At 41.3% G+C, this 27,882-nt stretch overlaps 1 protein-coding gene across 1 annotated transcript; it reads left to right on the forward strand.

The window, feature by feature from the left end:
* The first annotated feature begins 780 nt into the window (after positions 1-780).
* SLC35D2 (solute carrier family 35 member D2) lies at positions 781-27,882 on the forward strand. Its single transcript, XM_045021630.1, has 12 exons — positions 781-1,119; positions 5,843-5,876; positions 6,525-6,611; positions 10,372-10,439; positions 12,352-12,423; positions 13,546-13,614; positions 16,205-16,307; positions 18,265-18,357; positions 22,560-22,627; positions 24,050-24,128; positions 26,399-26,481; positions 27,219-27,882. Exons 1-12 carry the CDS (start codon positions 983-985, stop codon positions 27,304-27,306), a joined length of 981 nt encoding a protein of 326 aa, XP_044877565.1. The 5' UTR covers positions 781-982; the 3' UTR covers positions 27,307-27,882.

Below are 27,882 nucleotides of genomic sequence, written 5' to 3' on the forward strand. Positions count from 1 at the left end.
TTGCACTGATTTATCATAAATTGATTTAAAACTGATTTAATCTGGTGCAAAGCCCCATGAAATACTCTTATTTCAGTCTGAGTAGTTAATTCTGATTTAACTTAAACAGATGGGAAAGTTTATTTCCTGAAACTGCAATGTGTCCACACGCTGCCTTGGTTTAACTAAATCAGTTTAAAAACACACCTTAAGTTAAATGGGTGCAATTCTTGTGTAGAGAAAGCCTAAATATTCAATCATTGCTTTTCAAATTCTTTATATTTAATTCATGTTCAAACACTAGTGAATATCTACATAGTATATATTTCTAGCCACTTAATTCTTCATAAAAAATTTAATTGTTTATATGCATCACGTGTGGCAATTACTAAACTCTAGATCTGAACGTCCTTTTCTATTTTTTTTTAAACCATACCTACAGGCCCCCTGCTTACATGCACCTTTACGTGCACTTCACACAAACGTACGAGTGAATATGTATTTTTGAGCGAGAGGAAGGCAAAGAAGCCCCCCTGTCTGGGACGCGGGAGGAAACCAATCAGCTCGTGTCACCCCAGTGCTCAGCCGGGACTGATGAGGTGCTAGTCAGTCTACCCAACTTTTCCACGCGACAGCCTAGGAGCTGGAGCTGCTGTTCTCGGCATCTCCCTGCTGCGGGGCGGGGCCCCATCCACCCCGGGGCTCAGCCTGAACCCCTGCATGGGCATGGCTGGGATCCAGCAGCGCACCTGGACGATGGGACCTTGAGCCCGGGCGCGCCCTGCCCCAGCCACACGCCGCCGAGGTTTCAGCAGGAGAGAGACGGAGGCAGCGGCGAGGCGCCCCGCTGCGGAGGGAGGGAGGGGACTGGCTGGGCGCGATCTCTTCCTGTTTCGCTGCCTTGGTGCTGGGGCGGCGCGGGCATGTCCGGCGGCGCGGCTCGCCGCTCTCCAGGGCCCGGGTTTTGTTGTCTGCGGCACAGGCACGTTGCACGTACGAGGAGATGAGCGCTAGAAAGGCCGAGGAGGAGCCGGCTGCTGCCGCCCATGCGCCGCTGCCCAGGCTGCTTTCCGCCTTCTTCTATGGAACCTGCTCTTTCCTCATCGTCCTGGTGAACAAGACCGTGCTGACCACTTACCGGTGAGACGAGGGGCCAGGGTTCAGGTCCCTCTGTCCGGCTCCTCCCCAGCTTCACTTCCCGAGCTTCGCCCCCCCCCGAAAACGCCACTCACGCACACGCGCAATTTGCCAGCTGCAAAAGGAATATTTATGCTGGGGCTGGCCCTGAATCCTCCAAAGTGAGCGCGGGATCCAACCCCAATGCCAGGTGCTGCCACCTTCCCTTTCCCCACCCCCGGGCTCCCTTAGTTCTCCGTCCTGTCTGCAAATCCGTGGGTAGGCATAGCCATTTTTGGAGGGGCCCGAGGAAGGATTAAAGGTGTCTGCACCAAAACATATGTATAACGAGGGTTAGAGTTACACTTCCTTCGTTCAGGGTGTGCTGGCTCATTGGATAACTTGCTGTGGTGCAAACACCAGATACCTGCACTTTACAGGGTCACTTTCATCCTGAAGGATCTCAAAGTGTACATAAGGACCATAAGTGAAATAATGGAGCCATAGCTCCGGTGAAGGGCAGAGGCAACCATCCAGTGAAATGCACTACTGTGGAGGGGGGGAAACATACTTGTATATAGATAAATATATTAAGATTTTACTTATATGCCAGATAACTCTGCCTGTTTTAATGGGAGACACCAACATCCAGGGTCCCCATAGATTATGTAATCTAATTGGCCACCTACATCATCTATGTCTAATGCTGGTTCTGTACAGAGGATAAATCAGCAGTAAATTACACGTGCTATGTTGAGGAAAGTTTATGTTCTTTGATTTTCACCTGTAAGACAGTGTTGGTCAAGTGATTTAATTCAAAGTTTGTCTTATCAAGGAATCTCTAGAGTTGCAAAGGAAACACTTTTTCCATTGCAAAGTAGGTTGGTTTACAATATCCGTACAGTCAAACAACGTTCACAGTAATGTTTTCATCACTGTAAACGGTGTCTGTAATTTTGAGTACAATGATGTAGTTGTGATGCTGACAGAGCAGGTGCCAGCTCATGCCCAGGCTTCACTGAACACTTACAAATGCATAGCTCGAAACCAGTTTTGTTTACCTGTGTGTTAGCATAATCAAAATAGATATTAGATATTAAGTTGATAAGATATTAGATGTTTTGTGTTTATACTTCATAAAATGCTTGTAGGATGCTGCATGTATTGATCTCATTTATAATCTTTATAGCCCATGGTGTAAAGCTATATTGAGTGCTTGCACCTCTGTAATTGTGTATCTCAACAAACCGGAAAAGAAGCATTGATTAAGGTAAAGTGCTCGCCCTGCATACAAGAATGGTCCATTGAAAGCAATTGATATATTCTGTAGCATCAGAGACTTTGTTGATTGCATTCCTAACTGCCTCCCAGAAGAAGAGAACTCATCCCATCAGTTTTGGGCTCAGGAGAGGAGGGGATAAAAATCCCTGTCAAGGAGAAATTGAATCTCTTGTATGCTATCTGGACTCTGAGTGGCAAGGATTTCTAAACGTAAGTATAGCGATCCCCATGCCATTTGGCATGGGTTAGCCCTGAAAAAAGACATTTTGCATTGACCAATCACTACAGCGCTGTCATTCTTAGGATTTAGACTGCAACTCATTTGTGTTATATGCTTGCTTGCTGGCTTTAATCTGTAAATAACTCATTTCTTTTTCTTAATAACCCTTTAGTTAGTTTATTACAGAGTTGGCTACAAGGGTTGTCTTGGTGTGAGATCTAAGATACCAATTGGTCTGGGATAAGTGACCAGTCTCTTGGGACTGGGAGCAACCTGAATATTTTGTGCTTTTTGGTGTAAGTGACCATTTATCACTAAATCCAGCTTGCCTGGGTGGCAAGATAGACTGGAGAGCCTAAGGGGACTGTCTGTGACTCCATGGTAAGACAGTTATAGTGATTCAGGAGTTCACATTTTTTACTGGGCTGGTAAAATTTAATTGTAGAACATACCACCGGTTTGGAGTGTCTGTCCTGTTTCTGACAGTCTGCCCTGAGGTAGGCACTCACAGTCGTGAGCCACTCCAGCCTGACAATAGTAATAGACTTATAAGTGGTCAAGCACTCACTGAAACTGACATTTACAAAGATCAGGCAGGGAAGTGGTTAATCCAGGGGTCGGCAACCTCTGGCACGTGGCTCACCAGGGTGGGCCGGGCCAATTTGTTTACCTGCCACGTCCACAGGTTCGGCCGATTGCGGCTCCCACGGGCCGCAGTTCGCCACTCCAGGCCAATTGGGGCTGGATGGAAGAATTTTTTGATGTGCTGCATTTTAAGGTACAGTAACTACACACTTAAAGTCGTCCCGGTTAACGTTGTTTCATTGCTGATCAGTTAGGGAACATGCTCGTTGAAACTTACGCAATGCTCCCTTATAATGTTTGGCAGCCGCCTGCTTTGTCCACTGCTTGCAGGAAGAGCAGCCTGTTGCAGCTAGCTGGTGGGGGCTTGGAACCAGGGTGGACCAGGAGCCCCCCATCAACTCCTCGCTCCCCTAAGTTCCCTGTGTGGCAGCCGCCCAGCAGGCTATCAATTGCCGGCAGTTCAGCTGTCCCTCCTCCAACTGCCATGTGCTGCTCCTGCCCTCTGCCTTGGAGCTGCTCCCGGGAGCCTCCTGCTTGCTGTGCAGGGAGGGAGAGAGAGGGGGGCTAATGTCAGGTGTCCCCCTCTCCCCTACTTCTGTCCCCCGCTTACCCCTTCTCCATATAGAGCAGGGTGGGGACACAACAGGGTTCAGGACAGATAGAGCTTGCTGGCCACAGCTGCTGTCTCAACTTCCTGATATACTTAAAAAGGCAATATACTTAGAGTGGTGTCAGCGTACTTAAAGGGGCAATGCACATCTCTCTCTCTCTCCCACACACTGCCATGTCTCTGTCTGTCTGTCTCTGTCTGTCTGTCTCTGTCTGCCATGGTGTCTCCCCTCCCTCCATTCATGCTGCCTTGTAGAGTGTGAGGCTACATTAACAATAATGTGCTATCCCTTGAGGGCTCAGCCAAATGCTAGTTCATTATTTAGCAGTAAGGCATTCCCTGGGAAATATCCCACCCTCTTTCACATTCTAACTTCACCACCCTCAACCAAACTTCACAATCATCACTGCTGTGTACAGTATTAAATTGTTTAAAACTTGTACTGAGTGTATATATATATATTTTATAGTTTTTTGTCCTGTGACATTTTTTTCCCTGGAACCTAACCCCGCCCCCCTTTACATTAATTCTTATGGGGAAATTGGATTTGCTTAACATCGTTTTGCTTAAAGTCGCATTTTTCAGGAACATAACTAGGTTAAGTGAGGAGTTACTGTATACAAAGGAAAACAGTTGTAAAACTAAAAATAGACTTCTATTAAATTAATAATAAACAAAAGATATTACATCTTTTGGCTTGAAACAATAATCACATTCAGTCACAGTCCTCTTGGCCAGATGTTACTTCCTGGATTCCTCAGCCTTAGCTAAAGAATATTGCTGTCTTTACAGAGCCCAATCTCTCTCTTTTAACTTATTTATTCCAGTCTTTATCAGAAGCTGGAAAAGAAGGTATACAATTTCTCCTGCATTTGCTGAAAGTTAATGCTGTTTGAAACATACAACTATGGTCTATTACGTGACTCCCAGATCTTGATATAATACAAGCTTTCATTTGTTGTATAGGTGAATACAGACTGTGTACTAATATAGTGATGAACAGAATATGTAATAAATCCATCAGTAAATATCCTGTCTCTTCCATTCTCTATTTCCGGAATCTCATCTCTATTTCCCAGTGGTTTTATCTCTTTTGGACCTTCTTGACCCTCTTTTTATATTATGGTTGGAGTATAGTTATGACATTCTTCCTGCTCTGGTCAGATTGTTTCTACTGCTAACAGTACAGTCCTGGTCCGAGGTCACTCAGCTGAGAAGGGTACTTCCTAGTACTTGTTCAGTGGTGCTGTAACAGTTTTTCACAATCTCTGTGATTCATAATCACATTGTCATGGAGTGCTGGATGCTGGATACCTGCAGTTAGAAAGCTTGCCAAGAAATCAGATACTTGCTTTCTTAAGAAACATGCAGACTTGCACCAAAATAGGGTCTAATACATATGTTTTGCTATTGTGGTGAAAGTTTGTGTGCACACCAACCCTGGTGCCGACCAGTCCTGCAAGATGCTAAGTGCCTCCTGGGAAGCAGTGACTATTACATTCATGGAGAGTTTGCACCCACAGATTCCAGCCTGTGTTTCTGTGGGATAAGAAGCATCTGTGGAAACTTGTTGCTAGACCCATCTCCTAACATCAAGATACCCATGGAGAATTAGTGCCTTATGGATTAAAAAAAGATCCTTGGGGGCTTTATGATTCTACAAATATCCTACTCAAACTGCATCCTTTCCATTGAAGTATCTTTGCTTTGGGCTGAAGCCAATCCACAGGGTGGAGAAATAGGCTTTTTTTTTTTTTTTTTTAGCAGCCAATGTATGTTTCTGCAACATTTATACAGCCTGTGATGTATTGCATTTTGGGGGATGGAGGGAGAGAATTGCCTTTGACTAAAATAGTGCAAGATTACCTGGAACTTCAGTGACAGTTGCCGGTTGCTCAGCACTTTTGAAAATTTGGCCAGTCATGTAGGTATCTAACATGGATTTAGACGCCCATTTTTGCTAAGCTTGGCCTAAAGGAATAGGAACCCTATTGCTTCCTCACATTTTTGTTGTTGTGGTATGCATGTTTATAGTTCTCTCTTCTTTTCAGATTCCCATCTCCAATGGTTCTTGGAATTGGACAGGTATGTTCAACAATAAAGCTTAATATACTATAGTTAAGATTGATAATGAAATTAAGTGCTTTCATCTTACAGTGCAGTAATACTGTTATGGAAGAAATCACTCTTCCTCACAGTTTATCTTTTTTAACAACCTGGAGAAAATTAGGATCCAATTCATCCCTTATGTGGGAAAACCCATGTAGAGGACTGGAAATGCCACAAACTTTCTCTTGCAAAATTCAGTCAACAAGATGCTCAGCCCTCAAAATCTGCTAGTTCCCCAGATCCATATGGATCCCAGGGGATCCACTGAAGACCTGGGATATATGTGTGGTGGCACTGTCTCTGCATTCCCTCATAGTTTTCTCGAATTCCCTTGCAGTTTGCTAATAGGGATCCACATAATTTTTGTTCTTTGCCTACAGAGGCCGAGGGGACAATAAAGCTGAGTGCAATGGTGTAGCAGAAAAAAGGGAGAAATCCTTGTTGAAACTGATAAAAGACATATATAAACATTTGTCTACATGGGGAATGAAAAGAGTTGATGACTCAAAGAAGGAATGGGTGGGGAAAATAGAGCCTGAGAGGGAAGCAGTTGTTTTATATGTAAGTTTAAAATAGTGTTTGGCTCTTACATTGTGTCTTGCTTTTCTTTTCTTTTCTTTTTAGATGGCAACCACCATACTTATTCTGTATGTGTCAAAATTAAATAAGATTATTCACTTCCCTGATTTTGACAAAAGTATCCCTGTGAAGGTATGAAATGTCTGGATTTTGAAACTAGAAGGAAATTGTACCTTTGTCAATAGTCTTCTTACTGTGGTTTTTTCAAAACTGTTTTCTTAGTTTTCAAAAATTGCAAACATTCTGATTTTTCCAGATGTTCCCAGAAATTTTGATTTTGTATCTTTATTTTATTAACTTGTTGTAAGTAGATAATTTAATTTCATTATAACAATCTTGCATTTTATAGAGACAGAATTAAATTGCAGTTTGATTATGTAGTTTGTGTTTGGCATGAGAGAGGATGCATTTGAGACGGTAATGTCTAACAATAAAATTATCTTCTCAGATCAGCCCCACAGTTTGACTCCAGTATTCTGCAGTGGGAAAACACTATTATTTTTATTTATATATTAATTATGTGTAAACAGGACCCATTGTACTACATGCACTACATACACATAGTAAGAGTGCTTATAGTCTGAAAAGGCAAAACAAAGGTAGGGTGACCAGATGTCCCGATTTTATAGGGACAGTCCTGATTTTTGGGACTTTTTCTTATATAGGCTCCTATTAACCCCTACCCCCATCCCGATTTTTCACATTTGCTGTCTGGTCACCCTAGACAAAGGATAGGAGAAAGGATTTATTATCTCAGTTTGTCATACTGGGAGCTGAGGCACAGAGTGAATAAGGCACTGATCCTGCAGTGAAATGCACATAGGCAGACTGTTACACCACTGCAGAATGCCATGGAAGTCACTGGGACTTTAGATGGGTGCAGAGGTCTGCCCGTGTGCATCATTTTTGCAGGATCAGGGCCTAAATGCTTTGCCCAAGGTCACACAGGAAGTCTGGGTTCAATTCCCAGCTCTTCCATTGATCTCGTCAGTCCCAGTCTGGTACCTTAATTACAGAACCATCCTTCCTATAGGGCCTAAGAAGTTTGACCATGTACACACCTTACAGCTAAAGAGCCTGATTCCATGAGCCCTATTTACATGGAATTCCCATTGAAATCAATGGGACTTCTGTGTATAGAAGTCTTGCAGGAACAGCTATAACCATGGGGGACACCTGTCTCAGTGGGTAGGTTGGTACTATGGAGCAGTAGCGCAAATCTCACAGACGTATTGGATCCTTGAGACCATCTTGTTCCCCATCCATACTGCTCTCCACATACATTCTTTCCATGCTGTACCCTCTGTGCCAGGCATTCCTTTTATATTTTTCAATATTAATGCTTTGGAGGTTTTCTGGGACTACATCTTGAGCAATCGGTGTTGCAACATTTCAGCAGTTATTTACCAGCCGTTACACCGGATTTTCCTAGTCTCAACACGTCAGTTGCATTTATAGTTGTTGATTCTTCTACTTTGTAAAGTGTGTTTAGGCTGTAATTAACTGTAGAACAGTTAGACTCCCTTTCACTTTCAAGTTCTCTTATGTCACTGTGGCTTCTCACTCCCAGCACAGAGTTCTCCAGCATTGCTCTTATCCGTCATGCTGTAGGAGAGCCAGAGGCCACAAGATGAAACACAAAGGCCTCCTGCTAGATGCCAAACACTCTCCACTCCTCTAGAGTTGAGAGTGCTCAGCAATTTGCATGATTGGACCCACATTTGAGATGGAGAATCTTTAAATTACAGATAAATTTAATCTGAACTTTGAATTTGAGACATGAGCCTGCAAACTGCTGATTTCAGTAGGAGAAGCTCTCAGTATTTGGTTTTTGTTCGGCAAATTTTTCACTGCCCTGTGGGATTGTGCGAGGTGAGCTGCAGTTGTCTGTGGTTTTTCACCATTACACTAAGTGAAAATATATTCTCTTTTCCATTGCACTCGGTTCCATTTTCACCCCATATCTAAAGTTCTCTTTCTGGATAAAATGCTGCAGCAGGGGGTTGTTATTACTAAATGTTTTCAGGGTCATGAGAGATTTACAGGCTATAAATAAACTGTCGCTCTTTTCTGCCTCCGTCTCCTTTGTTCTTCCCTTCCACTTGAGAGCAAATATGGCATAATTTAAAAAATAAATAAAATGTTCATGTCTATATGCTTCTGTCACATAGAGCTTTAGAAACACAGAATTCATTGTCTCTTGGGGAACACACACAGCAACACCAGGCATGGTTGAGGCATGTTTTCCCCTCCCATGCTGATCCAGCTCTGCTAGCTCATGCAGAGCCAGGCCAGAGCTATGGCTCCTCTCCATCCTCTCTGGTTACCTCTGTTGGCTTTAGACTCCCTGGTCTTTCTGTGTCAGGGATACATAGCTCCTTGCATGCTCTTTTCAGGCTAGATGCAATGTGTTGTTGTTATTTGTTTGTTGTGGTAGGGCCTAAAGGCTCCTGTCAGAGTCATAGGGTTGTCAGCTTTCTAATCACACAAAACCGAACACTCCTGCCCTGAGGCCCCGCCCATGCCCTGCCCCTTTTCTGAGGTCCTGCCTCTGCTCACTCCATCCCCCCTCCCTCCACCGCTCACTCTCCCGCTGCACTCCACCCTCACTCACTTTCACTGGGCTGGGGCAGGGGGTTGGGCTGGTGGTGGAGTTGGGTTTGAGGACTCTGGCTGGGGGTGCGGCCAGGCATAAGAGTTTTGAGGTGGAGGAGGGAGTTCAGGGCTGGGGCAGGGTGTGCAGGGTGCAGGCTCCAGGAGGGAGTTTGGGTGCAGGAGGGAACTCCGAGCTGGGACGGGGGTTGGGGTATGGGAAGGGCTTGGGGGGCAGAGTCCTGGCAGTGCCTACCGTGGCTCTCAGGAAGCGGCCCCCAGGTCCCTGCCGTGCAGCCCCTAGGCACATGGGTGGCCAGGGAGGCTCACACTCACAGGTGCTGCCCCCACAGCTCCCATTGGTCGTGGTTCCTGGCCAGTGGGCACTGCGGAGCTGACACTAGGGGAGGGGGCAGCACCCGGAGTCTCCTTAGCTGCCCATATGCCTAGGGTCACAAGGACCTGCTGGCCATTTCTGGGAGCCGCATGGAGCTAGGGCTGAAAACTGGATGCCTGGCAACCCTCCAGTGTCAGGACCACATTTTTATAGGTGCTGCCCTAAAGGGCCTGCAGTCTAACCTAGCCCTAAACATTTAATTTTTCTTTTCAGCAGTCTGTATAATTTATATTATCATAGAATATCAGGGTTGGAAGGGACCTCAGGAGGTCATCTAGTCCAACCCCCCCTTCTCAAAGCAGGGCAAATTCCCACTTAATTTTTTTTTTTAAAACCCCAGTTCCCTAAATGGTCCCCTCAAGGATTGAACTCACAATCCTGGGTTTAGTAGGCCAATGCTCAAACCACTGAGCTATCCCTTATTGTTCACTAAGATGCCTCAATAGCTGTACTTAAAATAATCTTTTTCTATACATAGTGGTATATGCTCCTCTGTGTACTCTATTGTGTCCTTACAGATCAGTTGTGCTTTCATTTCACCTGCTCAATTGCTTTCTGTTTTAAATCTAAATAAAACCAGTTGGTCTAGGCTAATAATCGAGTATTCATTTTGCAAAAGTGAAACTAGTCAAGTGCTGAGTATTTATTTTTTAACCTATATTGGGCCAGATCCTCAGCTAATGTAATTCAGTGTAGCTCTATTGGAGTCAATAGAGCTATGCCAATGAAAACCAGTCAAGGATCTGGTTTGATAAAGTCAATGGATGTGAGGTTCTTTTTCCCCCCCTAAGAAAAAAAATCTCTTTTTTAGGAATGAAGGAATTGTACACAATTAAAATAAATCAAAGTTCCTCAATAGTAAAGCATAGGTCTAATCTGAATTGTACTCTGACTTTATTGCAGTTGTTTCCTCTGCCTCTGCTTTATGTTGGAAATCACATAAGTGGATTAACAAGCACCAGCAAACTAAGGTACAGTAAACACAGGTCATAGCTAGACCATTTGGTTTTTATAATTTTATTCTTGTAGGTACAAAGTATAAGGTTAAAGGTTAAGATTTTCAAAATAGTGCCGGGGACCTAGCTGCACATTAATTTTAATGGATGATGTATGACTAAATCCCCTGCACTGCTTTGCAAATCTCAACCAAAGCAGCTGATCAGTTTACAATCTCTGTGCTGCCTTTAGGAGAGATTAGCATGGTCTGTACCAACAGAGAGCGTGAACGCAGTTTCACTGCATAGATGAATGTGTTTGTTAAATGTTTTCCTCTCTTCATGTGGATGGCCAGCATTCCATGGGTAGCCCAACAAGAGGGGTGAAACCTGTAAGAAAAATGCCTTTACGTGCATATGAATAGTTTTGAGATCTATGGTGAAAAGTCCTATATAAGAGCTAGGTATTATTATTTTATGGATTTTATGTATTTTCCTTTGTATACAAAAGTCTTGCATGAGTTATGTAGCATGGTATGGGGAGGGATGGAATTCACATGTAGTAGGAAGGGCAGGCTGTGGACAGGAGGCATACATACATACATTTTCTGTATGCCCTGAACACTACTCCATGGTGGTTGCCTTCACACCAGGGCTGCAGGTATAAGGATTATTGGCAGGACTGAGATGACCTAGGATCTGCTATATGAATTGAGAGACCGAGCTCCCAGTGGAAGGGGATCCTAGGCAGCATGATTGTAGTAGCACCTGAGGCTGTAGTAGTGCCCATGGAGCAATTTCCAATAATGTTATACTCGAGGGTCCCAAACTGTAGTCTATGGAGTTGGGGCTGATGGTCCTTAGTAATTAATTTGCTCATGTGAATTTGGAATTGCCTTCAGCTCAACAAAATCTAAGTGAGTATTGTAGTTTGGTTCACAAATTATTTTGAAATACAAAGATATTGGTCTATTATAATTTAAAATGCAAGACGCCCATCTCCCACTGCAAAAATATACTTTTAGATTTACTCATCACAATTTTGGGCCATGATTTCATATCATAATTAAGGAATACTGCAGTTTTTTAATTGTTAATATGTAATTCACCATATGAAATTTTCCACTTCACATCTAGTTTTTGAAAGAATATGTCCTGAAGACAAGATATAGATGTATAAATCCAAGATTGCAGTGAGTTGCAAGCCTGAAACTAGGATTTGTATAATTTTTTAACATGATCACTAGTCATTACCTTGTAAAAGGGATTAATTGGTCCAGGTGGCTGAGGTGTCTAATTTCCAAAATATCAGCTGCAAAGACCCCATAATGCATCATTCTGTGTATCCTAACAATCTGTTATTCAAATGCAACAATTTTTTAATAGACAGGGTTACTACTGATTTACATGATTCTAGTATGTTCCATCTTTTTAGTTGTGTTTCATTTTTTAAATACAAAACCTGTTTGATGTTAAGCACAATCCCTTGAATTATATTTCTTATATTCATTTATGGAACCACATTCACTGGTCATCTTTAAACTTTATAATAAAGGCCCTCATTATTTATTATAACCAGCATTTCTCCAGAAAACTTCAATTCATAGGGGCTACATTAGATAGAATCTGAAAATAATGATTTCTATTCCTTTTCCTCTTTTCGAACTCTGAGAAGCTTTGTAACAGGTAGCCGGGTTTTGTTTGTTTTGAAAAATTGGCAGGACTCTTTATTTGCAGTGATTATGTTATCTAATCTGACTCTGGTGTCAGACTGACATTTTTATGTGTGGTAACAGGCTGAGAATTGCTAACTTCTTAAGGCTCATCTATTTAGTTCATCTTCTGCTTAGTGAATTTTGGTAAGAACTAAACGAATAAAAATGCTTGGCATTTGACACAGTGCTTGGATCATTTTTTTTCTTTTTCCTTTTTTCCTTTTTTTGGACAGTTTGCCGATGTTTACAGTGCTCAGGAAGTTTACCATTCCACTCACATTACTGCTGGAAATCATCATACTTGGGTGATTTTTGTTTTTGTTTGTTTGTTTCATTTGCAAAATACCTTTTATTTTATGTCATTACCAAGTGGAGGATTTGTGGTATTCAGTCAGGATGTTGCATGGCTGATTTTCACTGATTAGAGAAACTCAGAGAAAAGTATAGAAACTAGTTAGAATTTTACTTGTGAAAATAAAAAAAATATACATTTTTGTGGATCTAGGACAAAATCCGCTCACTTTAATTCATATGAGTGAGTCCAGTGACTTCACTTCACCTGAGTAAGATAAGCAGGGTTTGGTCCAAATTGTTGTTGTTTGGCTAAGGTCTGCTCTTTTTAGACACCAGTCCTGCAAACTGCTCCAAACAGGCAGAGCCTTGTGCCCACATGGAGCCCTGTTGAAGTCAGTGGAGCTATGCAGGAGGCTGCTCATGCAGAGCAGCTTGCTGGGTTGGGCCTTAAAATGTACTTGCTCAATAAGGCAAAGCGGGCATCTACCAATCTGTGTAAACAGCATCCTTTGGCCAAATTAATTAAAAATAAATCAGTTGTTTGGTATAAAAGAAATTAGAGTTGTAATAACCAGCCCCAGAATCAATAGACCAAATCATACTGTCAGTTACACAAATGCCACCCCATTGAAGACTGCGGTTGCATCAGTGTACCTGAGACAGAATTTGTCCCACTGTCACCAGCATTGAAACATATTTTTCTTGGCTTTACTTTGGAAATTATCTAGCAGCAGAGGACCTTTGACAATTTGTGACCCTGTTTATCGAGCTGTGTTTACAGAACCCAAAGTATTAGAGTATTAGCATTTTGTTACAATAACAATATCTCAAGAAAGACTATACTTACATTATGACAAGATTAGCAAAGTAAAACATTAATAAGAATCCTGTCAAACTGCAGATTTTATTACGTACTGGTTTTATATTTTCACAGGGTCAAATCCTGAAGGCCTTACAGGCAGAACTCTCCTTCATGTCAGAAAGAACTTTGCCTACCTAGGGTTACCAAGATTTGTCCTTCTGTTAGTTATTTTCCAAATACTAATTGTTTTTGAAGCCTTTTAAATGGACTGGAAGCCAGTTAGTTTCTTTTCTAGTATTCTAAATATGAACTTGTCTAATTTTTGTTACAGGAAACGATATTCACTGGGTATTATAGTCAGCGTATTTACCATCATTCTTGGGGCTTTCATAGCCGCTGGGTAAGGCTTTCATTTGTTCTCATTAAGTAATGTTTGAAGTTTATTTTTTTCTTTGTCATTAAGGGGCAGATCTGTCCCTGGATGAGTGCAAATCCTATTAAAGAAATAAATTAGAGAAGAGATCTACTAAAGTGGATGCGGGGAGGGGCGGGTCACAAGCATATAAGGGCAAAATCTAGTTCTTACTGAACAATGTCTCTGTTACCTACATTTTTACTAGATTTTGCATATACATGCTAATTTAAATAACACAGCAAGCCAAGAATACACAAGAGCAACTGTTTTTCCTTGATAAAATTCTAAATATAACATAATCAAACATAAGAACCCACCCGCCAGTCAGAGAGAAGGTGGGTGGTCTGTTGGTTGTCATGTAATTAGAGTAGACAGTGTACATAGTTCATATAATTTTGGACAAGTTTAAAGTTGAGATGGATCACTTTGTGGGGGGGGGGCACAGAGGGCAGGGGCTGTATTCTACTGTCTCCTCTGCCTTTCCTGTTAGAAAATTATTTTATTTGGATGGAATTCCATAAGAAATGTAGAATATTTTGGTTAGCTACATACAAAGTATAAAGCAGTTAGGTATTGTCAGGGTTCCCTCCCCACTCCGAACTTTAGGGTACAGATATGGGGACCCACATGAAGATCCCCTAAAATTATTTCTACCAGCTTAGGTTAAAAACTCCCCAAGGCACAATGTTTCTCTTATACCTTGGATTAAGTAATGCTGCCACCACCAAATAATTTAAACAAACATTTAGAGCGGGCCACTTGGAGCCCTACCTTCCCCAAATATCCCCCCTACACCCCCTTTTCTGGGCAGGCTTGAGAATAATCCCCCAAGACCCTACACCCCCTTTCCTGGGGAGGCATGAGAATAGTATCCTCATCAGTTGGTACAGGTGAACACAGACCCAAACCCTTGGATCTTAAAACAATGAAAAAATCAATCAGGTTCTTGAAAGAAGAATTTTAATTAAAGAAAAGGTAAAATAATTACCTCTGTAAAATCAGGATGGTAAGTACTTTAAAGAATAACAAAAGACTCCAGAATACGGAGGCAAAACCTTAAAGTTAAAAAACTAGGCATAAACCTCCCTCTTACACAAAGGAAAACACAAGCCAAAATAAAAGTAAACTAACGCATTTCCTTGCTAAATACTTACTAACTATAGGAGTTGGACTGCTTGCTTCCTTGATCTGACTCCGGCAAGCACACAGAACAGACAGACCAAGCCTTTGCCCCCCAGATTTGAAAGTATCTTGTTCCCTTATTGGTCCTTTTGGTCAGGTGCCAGCCAGGTTACTTGAGCTTCTTAACCCTTTACAGGTAAGAAGATTTTGTGCCTCTGGCCAGGAGGGACCCCATAGCACTGTATACAGAAAGGTGGTCACCCTTCCCTTTATATTTATGACAGGTATAGTTGAGTGAATAATTTCCATCTGGCATGAATTTAATGTCTCCACCATCATTTAAACAAATTGCCCTATTTGAGAATAGTAACCAAACAACACTGAAGAGACAGTTATTTCCCGTCGGATTCTACTTATAAAAATTGGGTAGATTCTAAACCTTAGTTACTGCTTGTGTGAAAATGTTCAGTATGTATTGGACATGTTGTTAGAACTGAGCTAGATGGAAAAACAGGGCAAAAGTAGAATGAAACAGTACTGACAGTCCTTTATTGCATGAATTTCTGTGAAGAGCTGACTTGTTTGTAATATTGAAATTTGTGGAAATGTAAAATAGTTCAGCGTACAAAAAAGACTGAAGGCAAAACCCTGAATTTGCTGGGGTTTTCAAGGTTTATATTCTTGTCTCTCTGTATGTGTGTATATACAGTAACTCCTCACTTAAAGTTGTCCCAGTTAAGTTGTTTCATTGTTACTTTGCTGATCAGTTAGGGAACATGCTCATTTAAAGTTGTGCAATACTACCTTTTAACGTTGTTTGGCAGCTGCCTGCTTTGTCCACTGCTTGCAGAAAGAGCAGCCCATTGGAGCTAGCTGGTGGGGGCTTGGAACCAGGCTGAACCAGCAGCCCCCCCATCAGCTCCCCGTTCCCCTAAGTTCCCTGTGTGGCAGCCGCCCAGCACGCTATCAATTGCCGGCAGTTCAGCTGTCCCTCCCCCGACTGCCATGGACTGCTCCTGCCCTCTGCCTTGGAGCTGCTCTCTGGAGCGTCCTGCTTGAGGGCTCAGCCGATTGCTAGTTCATCATTTAGCAGTAAGGCATTCCCTGGGAAATATCCCACCTCAACCAAGCCTCACAATCATCATCTCTGTGTACGAGTATTAAATTGTTTGTTTAAAACGTATACTGTGTGTGTGTGTGTGTGTGTGTATGTATGTGTATATATATAGAGAGAGTCTTTTGCCTGGTGAAAAAAATTTCCCTGGAACCTAACCCCCCCATTTACATTATTTCTTAGGGGGAAATTGGATTCGCTTAACATCATTTTGCTTAAAGTTGCATTTTTCAGGAACATAATTACAACGTTAACTGAGGCCTTACTCTGTGTGTGTGTGTGTGTGTGTGTGTGTATAATATATATTTATATATATATATATATATATATTTTTTCCAGATCAGATCTCTCTTTTAATTTGGAAGGCTACATCTTTGTGTTACTAAATGATATCTTCACAGCAGCAAATGGAGTATACACTAAACAGAAAATAGATCCAAAGGTAATTTTGAGGTGATCAGGTTGCACCTCGTCATTTTGTGCATGTGATAAAGGAAAGTCATCTATTGTTATATGACTTCTTGCGTACAAGTGGGGTAACACCAAATTTAACAAAGAGAGTCAATTTATTTTGACTTCATGTTCCAGTTAATATACATACTCTAATATCGATTGGCTTAGGGAGAAGCTGTTAGGAATTTCTCAGCCCACACATGGGTGAGTAACATGTTCGATTTTCACCCAGGTTAGCCTTTGAGGCAGAGTGTAACATAATCTTGTTTTTATTAAAGAAGGAAAAAATAAACTTCACTTTCCCAAAAAGTAATTCTATCCAGAAACTAGAGTAAAAGCAAAATGTGTTTACGATATCATGCATATCTGGAGGAGAACAACTTTTTGGCCACAAATGATCTTTATCAAAGCAAAAGTTTATATAAAATGAGCTGGGAGTGATGTTAATCTCAATCCAGTTCTTAGTAGCCAAGTGTTTTCTATCACTAAATGTGCCAACTGTTGTGGTGATGCTGGTATAGGGTGACCAGACAGCAAATGTGGAAAACCGGGACAAGGGGTGGGGGTGGGGGTAATAGGAGCCTATATAAGAAAAAGACCCAAAAATTGAGACTGTCCTTATAAAATCGGGACATCTGGTCACCCTATACTGGTATGACAGGTGGCTTTGGAGAGCCCTGGAACTGAACGTGCATGGAAAATGAACCATCTTGCCCCAGTAGGTGATTCCACAAGAACATAGCATATAAGTAAGGACTTCGTAGAAGGTTGCCTCTTTCCATGCTGTACCCACCTGGGTGGTATTGTGACCCCATTAAGCATTTAATATCACAATCATTTTACACTTTTTTTTTCCAAACTAACAACATCTTTGAATTTTACTCTGTTTGTTATTTTTAAAATGAAACCATTTTGGAGTTGTAATTTTTCTTTCCTTCAGTTTTTCTTGCATTTTTCTAACGCAGAAATGACCAAAACAAAAAATGGTGCAAGAATAAACTAACACAAAAGAACAGATTATGCACTAATCCCTTGTAATTCAAGAAGCAATTTGCTCTCCAAAACAAGAAGTGCTGTAAAGCTGGCAGGCTTTATAGCCTTAAACACCAAGCATTAAACACTTTGGGTGAAATCCTGTCCCTACTGAAGTCGATGGGAGTTTTACCATTGACTTCACTGGGGCCAGGATTTCATCCCTACAATGGGTATATGTCCTTTAGTAATCAAAGAGGTCAAACTGAACCTATTCTGTACATTGTACTCCATCTATTTCTGCAGAATTTAAGCTTTCATTTTAAAACAAAAATTAAAATCCAGATATTTGGCTACAGTCAGGGACCACACAGTGTAGCTAAAAGGTGACCTTTGCACTCCCCTGATTCTTGGCTTCCCCTGTACCAGGCAAATCCCCCAACAAAATATACAGCGGCCTCCAGATTGCTCTAGGTTACATCAGTTGCCAGTGACTCAAAGTGCTCCATATTACCACCCTGGGATCATCCCTTTTCTCCTCGTCACACCCACTACACCGGGGCTGGGGAGGTGATGTAGGACTGTGTCAGCCCTACACTACTGAAGATTTATCCTATGCTAGATGTGGTGAGTTTTCTCATGGACAGTTATGTCAGACTAAATCCTTCAGCTGTGTGACACAAAGCAGTTAAAGATTTAGACCTAACTGAGTTTCTAACTGTATGGTTATGGATATGTATGTTTGAATGTGAACCAGTGCAGTGTTGCTTTACTGAGTCTGCAGACAGGCTAACTGAAATGGTAGCTCAGCTCAGTGTTTAGTTTTGAAACCTAATGGTAACAAATGTAAATTGTACTGCATGAAGTTTTGCACATTCATAAATAAATTGCCTGAAGTGATGTTGGTTGTTACAGGGATGTTGGTTGTTATCAAATGGTCCAGGTTTACAAAAGGTGTGTTTCATTTTTCACAGGAGCTGGGAAAATATGGTGTCCTTTTCTATAATGCTTATTTTATGGTGATACCCACAATGATTATTAGCTTCTTCACTGGAGACCTTCAGCAGGTGAGCAGCGCCGTTAGACATCTCAGACTAGTACACTACCCTAATTATTTCACCCCTTTTAGTTATTTTGCTGTATCTAGAGTTCCTTGGAACAAAATGGTCTAGCCCCATTCTCCAAACTTAGGGCCACATTCTGCCCTGAACTACATCTCTGTGCGATCCTGTTAATTTCATTTGGATTGCACATGGTGTTAGTCCAGCTATGTTCTGGCCATGAATTCTTCAGCCAGCTAGGAAGATTTTTTTTTTTCAATGTAGTGAAGTTAAATGACACAAAATGATGAGTAATCACATTGTAAATTCACTTTCCCACTTTTTCTCCATGATAAATAACCAATAAAGCTGCACTAATTAGCACAATAGTCTTTCCTTTTGACCTTTTCCATTACAGTTAGAACTTTGAGATTACTACTCTCAGTATCTCTCATTTTGACTCTCTACTTTTACAAGGCACCTTTCCCTCTGTATTTGGAGGCCAGCATTTGGATTCCATATAGCTTGGATTTTTTCTTCACCAGAAAGATCCTGCAAACCCTTACTGTAATTATTGGTCCTTAGCCATATTACTAGTCCTCTTTCAGTCAAAACTTACTAATGACTAATGAATCCTGCAAACCCTTACTGTAATTATTGGTCCTTAGCCATATTACTAGTCCTCTTTCAGTGCAAAACTTACTAATGACTAATGAATAGCAGCTGGAATTAGTGTGCCCAAAATAAGGCCCAAGCTGTGTCATGTGATTTATGAGCTTTCAGTTTTGCCAAATGCTCTAAAATGAGGCTGAGATTAGCCAAAGCAAGCAACTTCCATGCCATCTATTCTTCTATCAAAGAGAAAATATTCAGAGTTAGCTAGACCCAATTCCCACTTGTGACCTACATATCACTTAATTATAAGCTCATGATAGCTCAGTGGCCCTTCATAGATAATTATAGCACATCAGTGGAGGCAGTGTTGCACAGTGGATAAAGCACTGGAGACCCACTTTCTATTCCTGGCTCTGCCACTGGCCTGCTGGATGACCTGGGGTAAGTCACATTGTCACTGCTCTGTGCCTCAGTTTCCCCATCTGTAAAATGGGGTTAATGACCCCTTTGTAAAGTGCTTTGCGATCTACTGCTGGAAAATGCTATATAAGAGTTTATATATTATTATTATTCATTATATTCTTCTTTGCTGCATGTTGTTGGGCACCTTGTTCTTTGTGACATTCATACTGGTGTGTTCCTAAAATTCTGCAGTTACCTGGAACATTGTCACCCACTACAAATATATTATGGCTTAGTTTAGTCCTTTGTGCAAAACATCATCTTGTGGCTTCAGTCCAGTGAACCCGTGTCCCCGTCACAAAAAACATATCTGTCCCCCTGGTTGGCAGTCTCGGTGGAGGCTAAGCTTATGTGGTTATAGGGATTGAACTGCTGTCTCACACTTAGATGTGATCCCTGTAAGGCAGGGTTGAGGCATTTTGATGGGAATGCATGAGAAAGTCTGCTCTGCTGCAGTCTGCGCTATGCTTGTTCTGCGAATAAATCAAGGATTTCATTGTGCTGGGCTGTTGCTCTGGCACCTTTCACAAGCAATTTCATGCAGTTTATTTTTAAAAAGACTCTGCCCCACAAATGTATCATGGCTATTGAGAACACATATTTGTACCTATTAGAATTAAGTTCCATTACTATGAATAGGAGACACCTGTATAGCTGACCCAGCATGATGAATGTTTACTTCAAATAATGGAAAATGCCATGGTAATGTAGAAACATTGACAAATGATCTGTAGATCAAGGAAGATACCTGTTTTTACCTGGTTGTCATGTAACAGAAATTTTTGTTGCTTTGGTGCTACATTACAATGTTTTCTGCTGTAATCCAATATGGACACTGTGCAATCTGTGCCCTGTAATGAGAAGAGACAACCACATGCCAACCAAAATATTTGTGTTCAATCTGTGTGGAATGGAAACTGTTCCCACTCCTGCTGACTCATACAGATCTGGTAGAGTAAAGCATCCCATAGGCTGTCTGTGAGGAAAGGGTAATCTAGGAGTGTCTTGTTATTAATTTGTCCTTAACACAGCTGGCTGATTGATTGTTAGTGGAGTATGAACTAACAAAACAGAAATGAAGTGTCTTCAGTAACTGTAACAATCATGATTCCAGTTTATCATCAAAGTTAATGCAAATGAATCTTATTGACACATTTAGTAGTGACTGATATGTGATTTTTTTGTTTAGTTGTGTTTCTTCCCAAGGAACAACCTTCAGACTGATATATGAGCCTTTTGTTTGACTAGATAAATGAAATGTTTCAGATACGAAGTAGTCCTGCCCTTGCCCACTGGGAACAAATCTTGTTAACATAAGCGAGTGTTTTGATCTCTCCCCCACACACACAATTGCATACTTTTAGGGAGCAGAGTAAGGGCTTCTTTTCACCTCAAAGGCAAAAGCGTGTGCACTTCCAAGAAAATATTGCCCAACACCCATATGTGAAAGAGGTAGAAAAATGAATGTTCAGTATAGCTAGCCCTTCCTTTCATATGGCTATGCATAATGGGTGTTGTTAATCCCCAAAGCATCTACAGCTAAGAATCCAAACAAGTCACTTGGGGGGTCTGATTTTCAAGATGTAGAGAGGTCAAATTGCATTTCTTCTTTGCGTGCACATTTACCATCTGTTCCCAGTAACTGGAGAACTGCATGTAAACAAGGCTAGCAGGTGCCTGCCTGCTTGTATGTGCGTAAATTCCTGCTTTGCATGCAACATGCAGTAAGTATGCTTGTAAAAGAAGATGTGGATCTTAACTCCACTTATGAAAACCAAGCCCTGGTTTACATCTGTGAAAGATAAAATAACGCACCCTCTTTTATGCTAATAGTTGAGGAAGTTTCCAAAGGTAAAGTCCCTCCCCCCTCGAAATTATACCTTACTGTTTGATACTGTTGCCCATTCCCATTGTATCTGCATGCTGAATCCTGCAAACACTTTCTCATATGAGTAGTCCCATTGAATTGTCAGTAGTCCTTACCTGGGTTGAGTAGAATGGATCTAATTAAGTGAATAAGGATGATTTGCACGATTGGGGCTATAGTCCCTTCTATCCAAGGATCTCCTAGTGCTTTACAAATATTTACATATTTTAGTCACAAAACACCCCTGTAAGATTAAGAATTATCATCTCCAGCTGTACAGGCAGAAATTGAGGGCCAGGCAGGTTAAGTGACTTGCCCTGGGTCACATCCGAAGCCTGTGGCTGAGAGGGAACTAGATCCTAGAGCTGCTTATATCTAATCTCATGCTTGAAAACCTTCGAAAAGTCACATTCATTTGTAATATCTCATGGAAAAGAAGGATTAGGGTCTGACCTTGTATCCAGTAATATCTGTAGCAATGCTCCCTTTGCTTTCAGTAGGTGCAGAATTAGGCCCTAAAAGCTGTGAATATGCAATACATTGATGGAATAGGTGTCTTTTCTGAAGAAGGTTTAATTCTTTATCGTTTCACTAGTTTTAGGTCTGGTCTACACTGGGGGGGTTGCGATCTAAGATACGCCACTTCAGCTACGAGAATAGCGTAGCTGAAGTCGACGTATCTTAGACTGAATTAAAATTTCTTACTTCGCGTCCTCATGGTGCTGGATCGATGGCCGTGGCTCCCCTGTCAACTTTGCTTTCGCCTCTCGCACTGCTGGAGTTCAGCAGTCGATTGGAGAGTGATCGGGGATTGATTTATCGTGTCTACACTACACGCAATAAATTGATCCCCAATAGATTGGTCGCTACCCGCCGATCCGGCGGGTAGTGTACACATACCCTTAGTGTAAATTCTAGTTTGTTGCATATTAATGATGTGCACTATTAGGCAACAGCATCAATGAATGAGAGTTCAAACCAAGATTCTGTATAAAGAATTATTCATTTGTTGCATAGTGTTTGCAACATGCAGTCTAATGTGACTGCTCTGTAAAGATTGCTATACCAGACAAAATTAAAGAATATGTTACAAATCAATTGTACGGTTAGCATGCTAAATGTATAAATCTATCTCCCAGATGAATATAAACCCTCCATAATTCTAGCATGAATTGTAATCAATTGTTTTTCTTATTTTGGACATTTTCATTTTAACATTTCCATGAATATATATACCGTATTTAATTATACAGTATTTAATTGCATATTTCTTTCTTTTTAACAGGTCACAGATTTCAAGCACTGGACAAATTTTTTATTTCTCTTTCAGTTTCTTCTCTCCTGCTTCATGGGGTAAGAAGGCAGTGATAAATGAAGAGGTTTTAGCAGCAATTTTATTTCATCTCTCAGAAATGTAGTTAGGCAGAAAACAGTAAATACTCAAGATAGTTCTCTGGGAATTTCTAGGAGAATGTACTTCATTGAAATGTAAGACGGTAAAGCTCAGGACGTGGACTATGATCAGAACACTTGCTGGCATTTGTTGTTGTTTTTTAACTGTGGTGGTCAGAAACATGACTATAAAATGGCATCTCCAAATTATATGAGCTTATTTCACTGAGTTTAATAGATTGCATATTCTTTAGGGTAGGGACCATGTTTATTTATTCTTTAAAGCACTTAGCACAATTCAGGTGCTATAAAAATGATGAATATGAATAAAACACAAGCCTTTGCTACAGTTAGCAGAGCAAATACAAATATAGGAAAGTGAGCTGGATTCTATTCTGTCTCACTGCATCACCAACCGGTGTCAAGTAAGTACACATAACAAAATTGGTACTACTGGTGGTCTGGGGCGGCTCCAGGCACCAGCACGCCAAGCGCGTGCTAGGGCTGCAAGCCACGGGGGGCGCTCTGCCAGTCGCCGCGAGGGCGGCAGGCAGGTTGCCTTCGGCGGCATGCCTGCGGAGGGGCCACTGGTCCCGTGGCTTTGGCGGACCTCCCGCAGGCATGCTGCCGAATCCGCAGGACCGGGGACCTCCCGCAGGCAAGCCGCCGAAGGCAGCCTGCCTGCCGTGCTTGGGGCAGCAAAATACCTAGAGCCGCCCCTGCTGGTGGTGATTTAAGGGGCAGAGAAGATGCAGCCTGATGCGCCTCTCAGGTGGGACTTGCACAGCTGACATTTATAAAAATCATTTTTAGACTTGTAATCTGAACAAAATTGGTATGAGAGTCAGTAAAAGAAACTAAACCATAATCCTACCATGTCTTTTTTTTAGAGCTGTTTTTTCAGAATGTTAAATGCACTTTAAAGGAACTGATAAGTTTGAGGACTTCAGTAGGGCCTTGATCATGTAAGGTCCTGAGCACTTCAAAGTGTTACTGGGCATCCTTGATTCCCATTGATGTTAATAAGAGATAAGGATGCTTGGCACCTCTTAGTAGCTGTCCGTGCCTTGAAGGATCAGGACCTAGGTCAGTTTAGTGGTAGTCCACAAACCTATGGACAGAGATAGAAACACAATCTCTATAAAAGAAGCTGTTGCACCATTTAGTACTAGAAGTGCTAATGTAAACCTTACTATCCTGGGTCACCCTGAAGTGGGGCCACTCAGTACTGTACTTAATGTAACCCGTGTCAGTCATATGCTTTTTACTTTAAAAGTCATAAACCTTTTACTTCTGATTTAACTGGAATACTATTTTATAATGTTGAATTGTTTAATAGATTCGTGTGGAATGAATTTACTAAGGTTTGTTTCTTTGCCTTAGGTTTCTCTTAATGTATTCTACAGTCTTGTGTAGCCATTACAATTCTGCACTTACGACATCAGTGGTTGGTGCAATCAAGGTAAGTGGTAGCAGGAAAAAAGAGTGAGAACACTGAAATAGTGAAGAATATTCAGAACATGGTGAAGAGTATTCAGTCACCAATTGTCTTGCTGATGTTGTGAGTATATGTATGAGCTGGAAACACAACAAATGGCTAATCCATGTCTTGGTGGCAGTGCTACATTTTCCAGTACAGGAGATCCACATTAGGAGAATGAGTATAATTTCTCCCAGGACTAAGTGAAGCTCAGATGTATTGTAGAAATGAACATGACTCAGGCCTTGCCTGCTTAATAAAGCTGCACCCATGTAATTAAAGGCGTGATTTTAAACTGATTTAGTTAATCTGATGCAAGCTCCTGCGTGAACACATTTATTTCAGTTGGAGTGACTTATTTTGGTTTATCTTAAACCAATTCCTAATTGACTTAAGATAATACAAACAAAGCATGGTTTAACGAAACCAATTTAAAATAACAAAAGTGCAACTCCCGCATATAGATAAGGCCTGAGTGTCCTTGTGAGAAGATCACTGACTGCATAAGCGCCTCTTACCAGCCAATTCATGGAGAACACAAGAGTTGTCAAATGAAAGAAGAGTACTGGTTTAAAAAAAAAAAAAAGCCTGGTAAAATGGTTCTCAGTCTGAACGAAGGAGAGAAGATCCTAAGCATCTCCTCTAGAGTGGCCTTGGTTGGACTGGATGCAAAAGCTTAGAGAAGCCCCAATTGGATGGCTCCAGCATGTTTAAATTTGTCAAAGAAACATTCAAGTCGCTGTCTTCTGAATGTTTTCTAATTCTGGCAAGCATTGAAGTGGAAACCTTATCTCTCAGATCTGATCCATGCATTGTTGTTTTAAATTATGTACATGTGCCCTGAGACATCTGGATAGGGCACATCGCAAATTGGAAAATAACTAAAAAAATGTGGATCATTACAGGCACAATAAAATCAATGCCACAGACATTGCTTTCTAGACTGGTTCACATATTCCCACCCCAAATTTGAAGTGACATAAGAATCCTTTAGGCATTCCATCATAAACAGGGAACAAGGGTCTTCCAATACATGAAGACCCAAATAACATACTGAAATTTGGTCAATATAATAATGCCTGCATCTGTAATTTTCACTCCATGCATCTGAAGAAGTGGGTTTTTTACCCACAAAAGCTTATGCCCAAATAAATCTAAATAAATTTGTAAGGTGCCACCGGACTCCTTGTTGTTATTGTGGATACAGACTGAGGCTTTGGCTACACTTACCGCTTCAAAGCGCTGCCGCGGCAGCGCTGCCGCGGCAGCGCTTTGAAGCGCTAAGTGTAGTCAAAGCGCCAGCGCTGGGAGAGAGCTTTCCCAGCGCTGTCCGTACTCCACCTCCCTGTGGGGAATAACGTACAGCGCTGGGAGCCATGCTCCCAGCGCTGGGGCTTTGACCACACTGGCGCTTTGCAGCGCCGCAATTTGCAGCGCTGGAGAGGGTGTGTGGAGAGGGAGAGACCAATTTTCAGGAAATTAGAGGTGAAATGAATCTTAGAGTATGTCTTCACCATGAGAAAGAATGTGTTCTTAACTTAGGCTAGCTAATCCATGTTAGCTAACTCAACTTAAAATGGCAGTGAAAACACAGCAATGTAGCTTTTAACTCAGGTTAGCAGTGCGAGTTAGAGCCTAAAGGGGAGGCTGGCATTGAACTTGAGCTTCTAGCCCAAATTAAAGGCTGAGTTGCTGCTGCAACTTCACTGCTATTTTAACCTGAGTTAAGAACACAGCCTTTTGCAGTGAAGAGGAACCCTCCTTATATCACAACAAGTAGCATCCATTTTTGGGGGGCCAGGGGGCCCCAATTTGTGCCTACAGTTGAATAGCCAGTGCAAATCTGAATACCTGAACTTCTACACAATTGCAGATGTAAATCAAGACGCTGTAGACACAGATGCTGAGATTTTCACCTGAAAAAGAGAGGTTGGGCTCAGCTGAAAATGTACCCTGCAAAAAAGGTACATAGAAAAGTATTAAAGAAATAGTCCTTGGGATTTCTGGTCCTTCAAAAACGTTCTACCCGAATCAGCTTGTAGTGAATTGTTCATATTTGGGAAAATGATGAATGTTTATTATATATTGTTTTTACATTATCAGTAAACTTGCCACACTGTGAAACTGATTTTAGTAATAGTCTTTGAAGGGACAACAACTAAACATGTTCAAAAGCAAATTAACTTGATGACATTTAAATTCTCAGAGGCTAAAATTGTTTAGTAAATGCATGGCTTTTGATTTCTTTTCAGAATATATCCATTGCTTATATTGGAATGTTGGTTGGTGGAGACTACATATTCTCTATATTAAACTTTATAGGGCTAAATATTTGGTAAGTGGAATCTGAATGGTCTTCATTTGGTAAAACTGAGAAACTATTCCTTAATGAGCACTAGTTTGTTTTTGTTTCAGTTGGCCAATTTGGTTGAGGTAATTTTGAAACTTGTGGCTGGGCAAGTGCTATATGTTGCCTCAGGATGTAAAATTAATTAGGATCAGTTCTAATTTTTACGTCTATTTACGTCTATGTTTGTTTCTGTATATTTATTTTGTCATGTTAAGATTGTAATTATGTAGATATACCTGCAGTTTTACTACTAGGAGCTGTAGCTCATTAGCTCATGAGCAGAGCTGGGTCTTGTCAGTTTGGGGATGAGACAGCTAAGGAAACTCTAAGTATTGCAGGAAACGGGAATGTTGATTCAATATGAGATGTGCTCATTCATGTGACTTGTCACTGAATCTGTGTGCCAGGATGGTGTACTTTCAGTAGGAGTAATCATTCTTCATTTCCAGTTCTTAAAATGTGTTGTGTTACCTGCATCCCATCCCATATAGGTGTTATCGAGTGGTTATTTATTGATTTTCCCCTTCCCCAGTATATTCAGGGCCAGATTCTCTGCTCATGTAAATCAGTGTAGCTCTAAGCTATATAAATTGACACCAGCTGAGAATCTGGTTCTCTGTCTGTAAAGCACTTTGAAATCTTTTGGAAGGAAAGTTGTTATATACATATACGATTTTTGTCAGCAAGTATCCCTGATCCTGTGTCTGCTCTCTCTTCTTTAGCATGGCAGGAGGACTGAGATATTCATTTTTAACATTACGAGACCACAACAAGTCTAAGCAGCCTACAGATGTAGAAAACACGTCTTGATTCAAAGAGCTAGCAAAAATGAATAATGTGAAATGCAGTGAAGATGCAAGCTCACTAAACAGCACTGCCATGAAGTTAATCAAGGATATGCAGCAGGAATGTATCTGAAATGAGAAAACTCTACCTCAGTTACCATTGTGCACACACATCTTATAGGCTCAAAAGTGTTCTTACACACAGTGTCACAACTTATTTTTGTTTTATTCTTTTACACCAAGACTGACTTATAATATGGGAACATCTATCCAAAGTAATTGGCTAGTTGTGACTGTCTTTATTCTTCTTGCCATTGACAATATTTGTACTCAGCCGATTCTTAAATTTCTTACTCGGTTTTCATCAATCCTTGTGAGGCAAAACTCCCACTAAAGACAATGGGGGCTTGATTCATTTCTGTCCTGTACCTTGCAGACTTGTTTATATCTACAAGGAGGGTGTACAATGCTACCAAATCAAAATGGTTTTACACCCACTTTGCATTAGTGTAAATGACTGCACAACTGGATCCTGGCTCACTACAAAAGCAGTTTCCCCTCTCTTGGTATTGACACCTCCTCATCAGTTATTGGGAGTAGA

Source organism: Mauremys mutica, chromosome 6 (assembly GCF_020497125.1).
Source record: "Mauremys mutica isolate MM-2020 ecotype Southern chromosome 6, ASM2049712v1, whole genome shotgun sequence".
Taxonomy (NCBI): Eukaryota; Metazoa; Chordata; order Testudines; family Geoemydidae; genus Mauremys; species Mauremys mutica.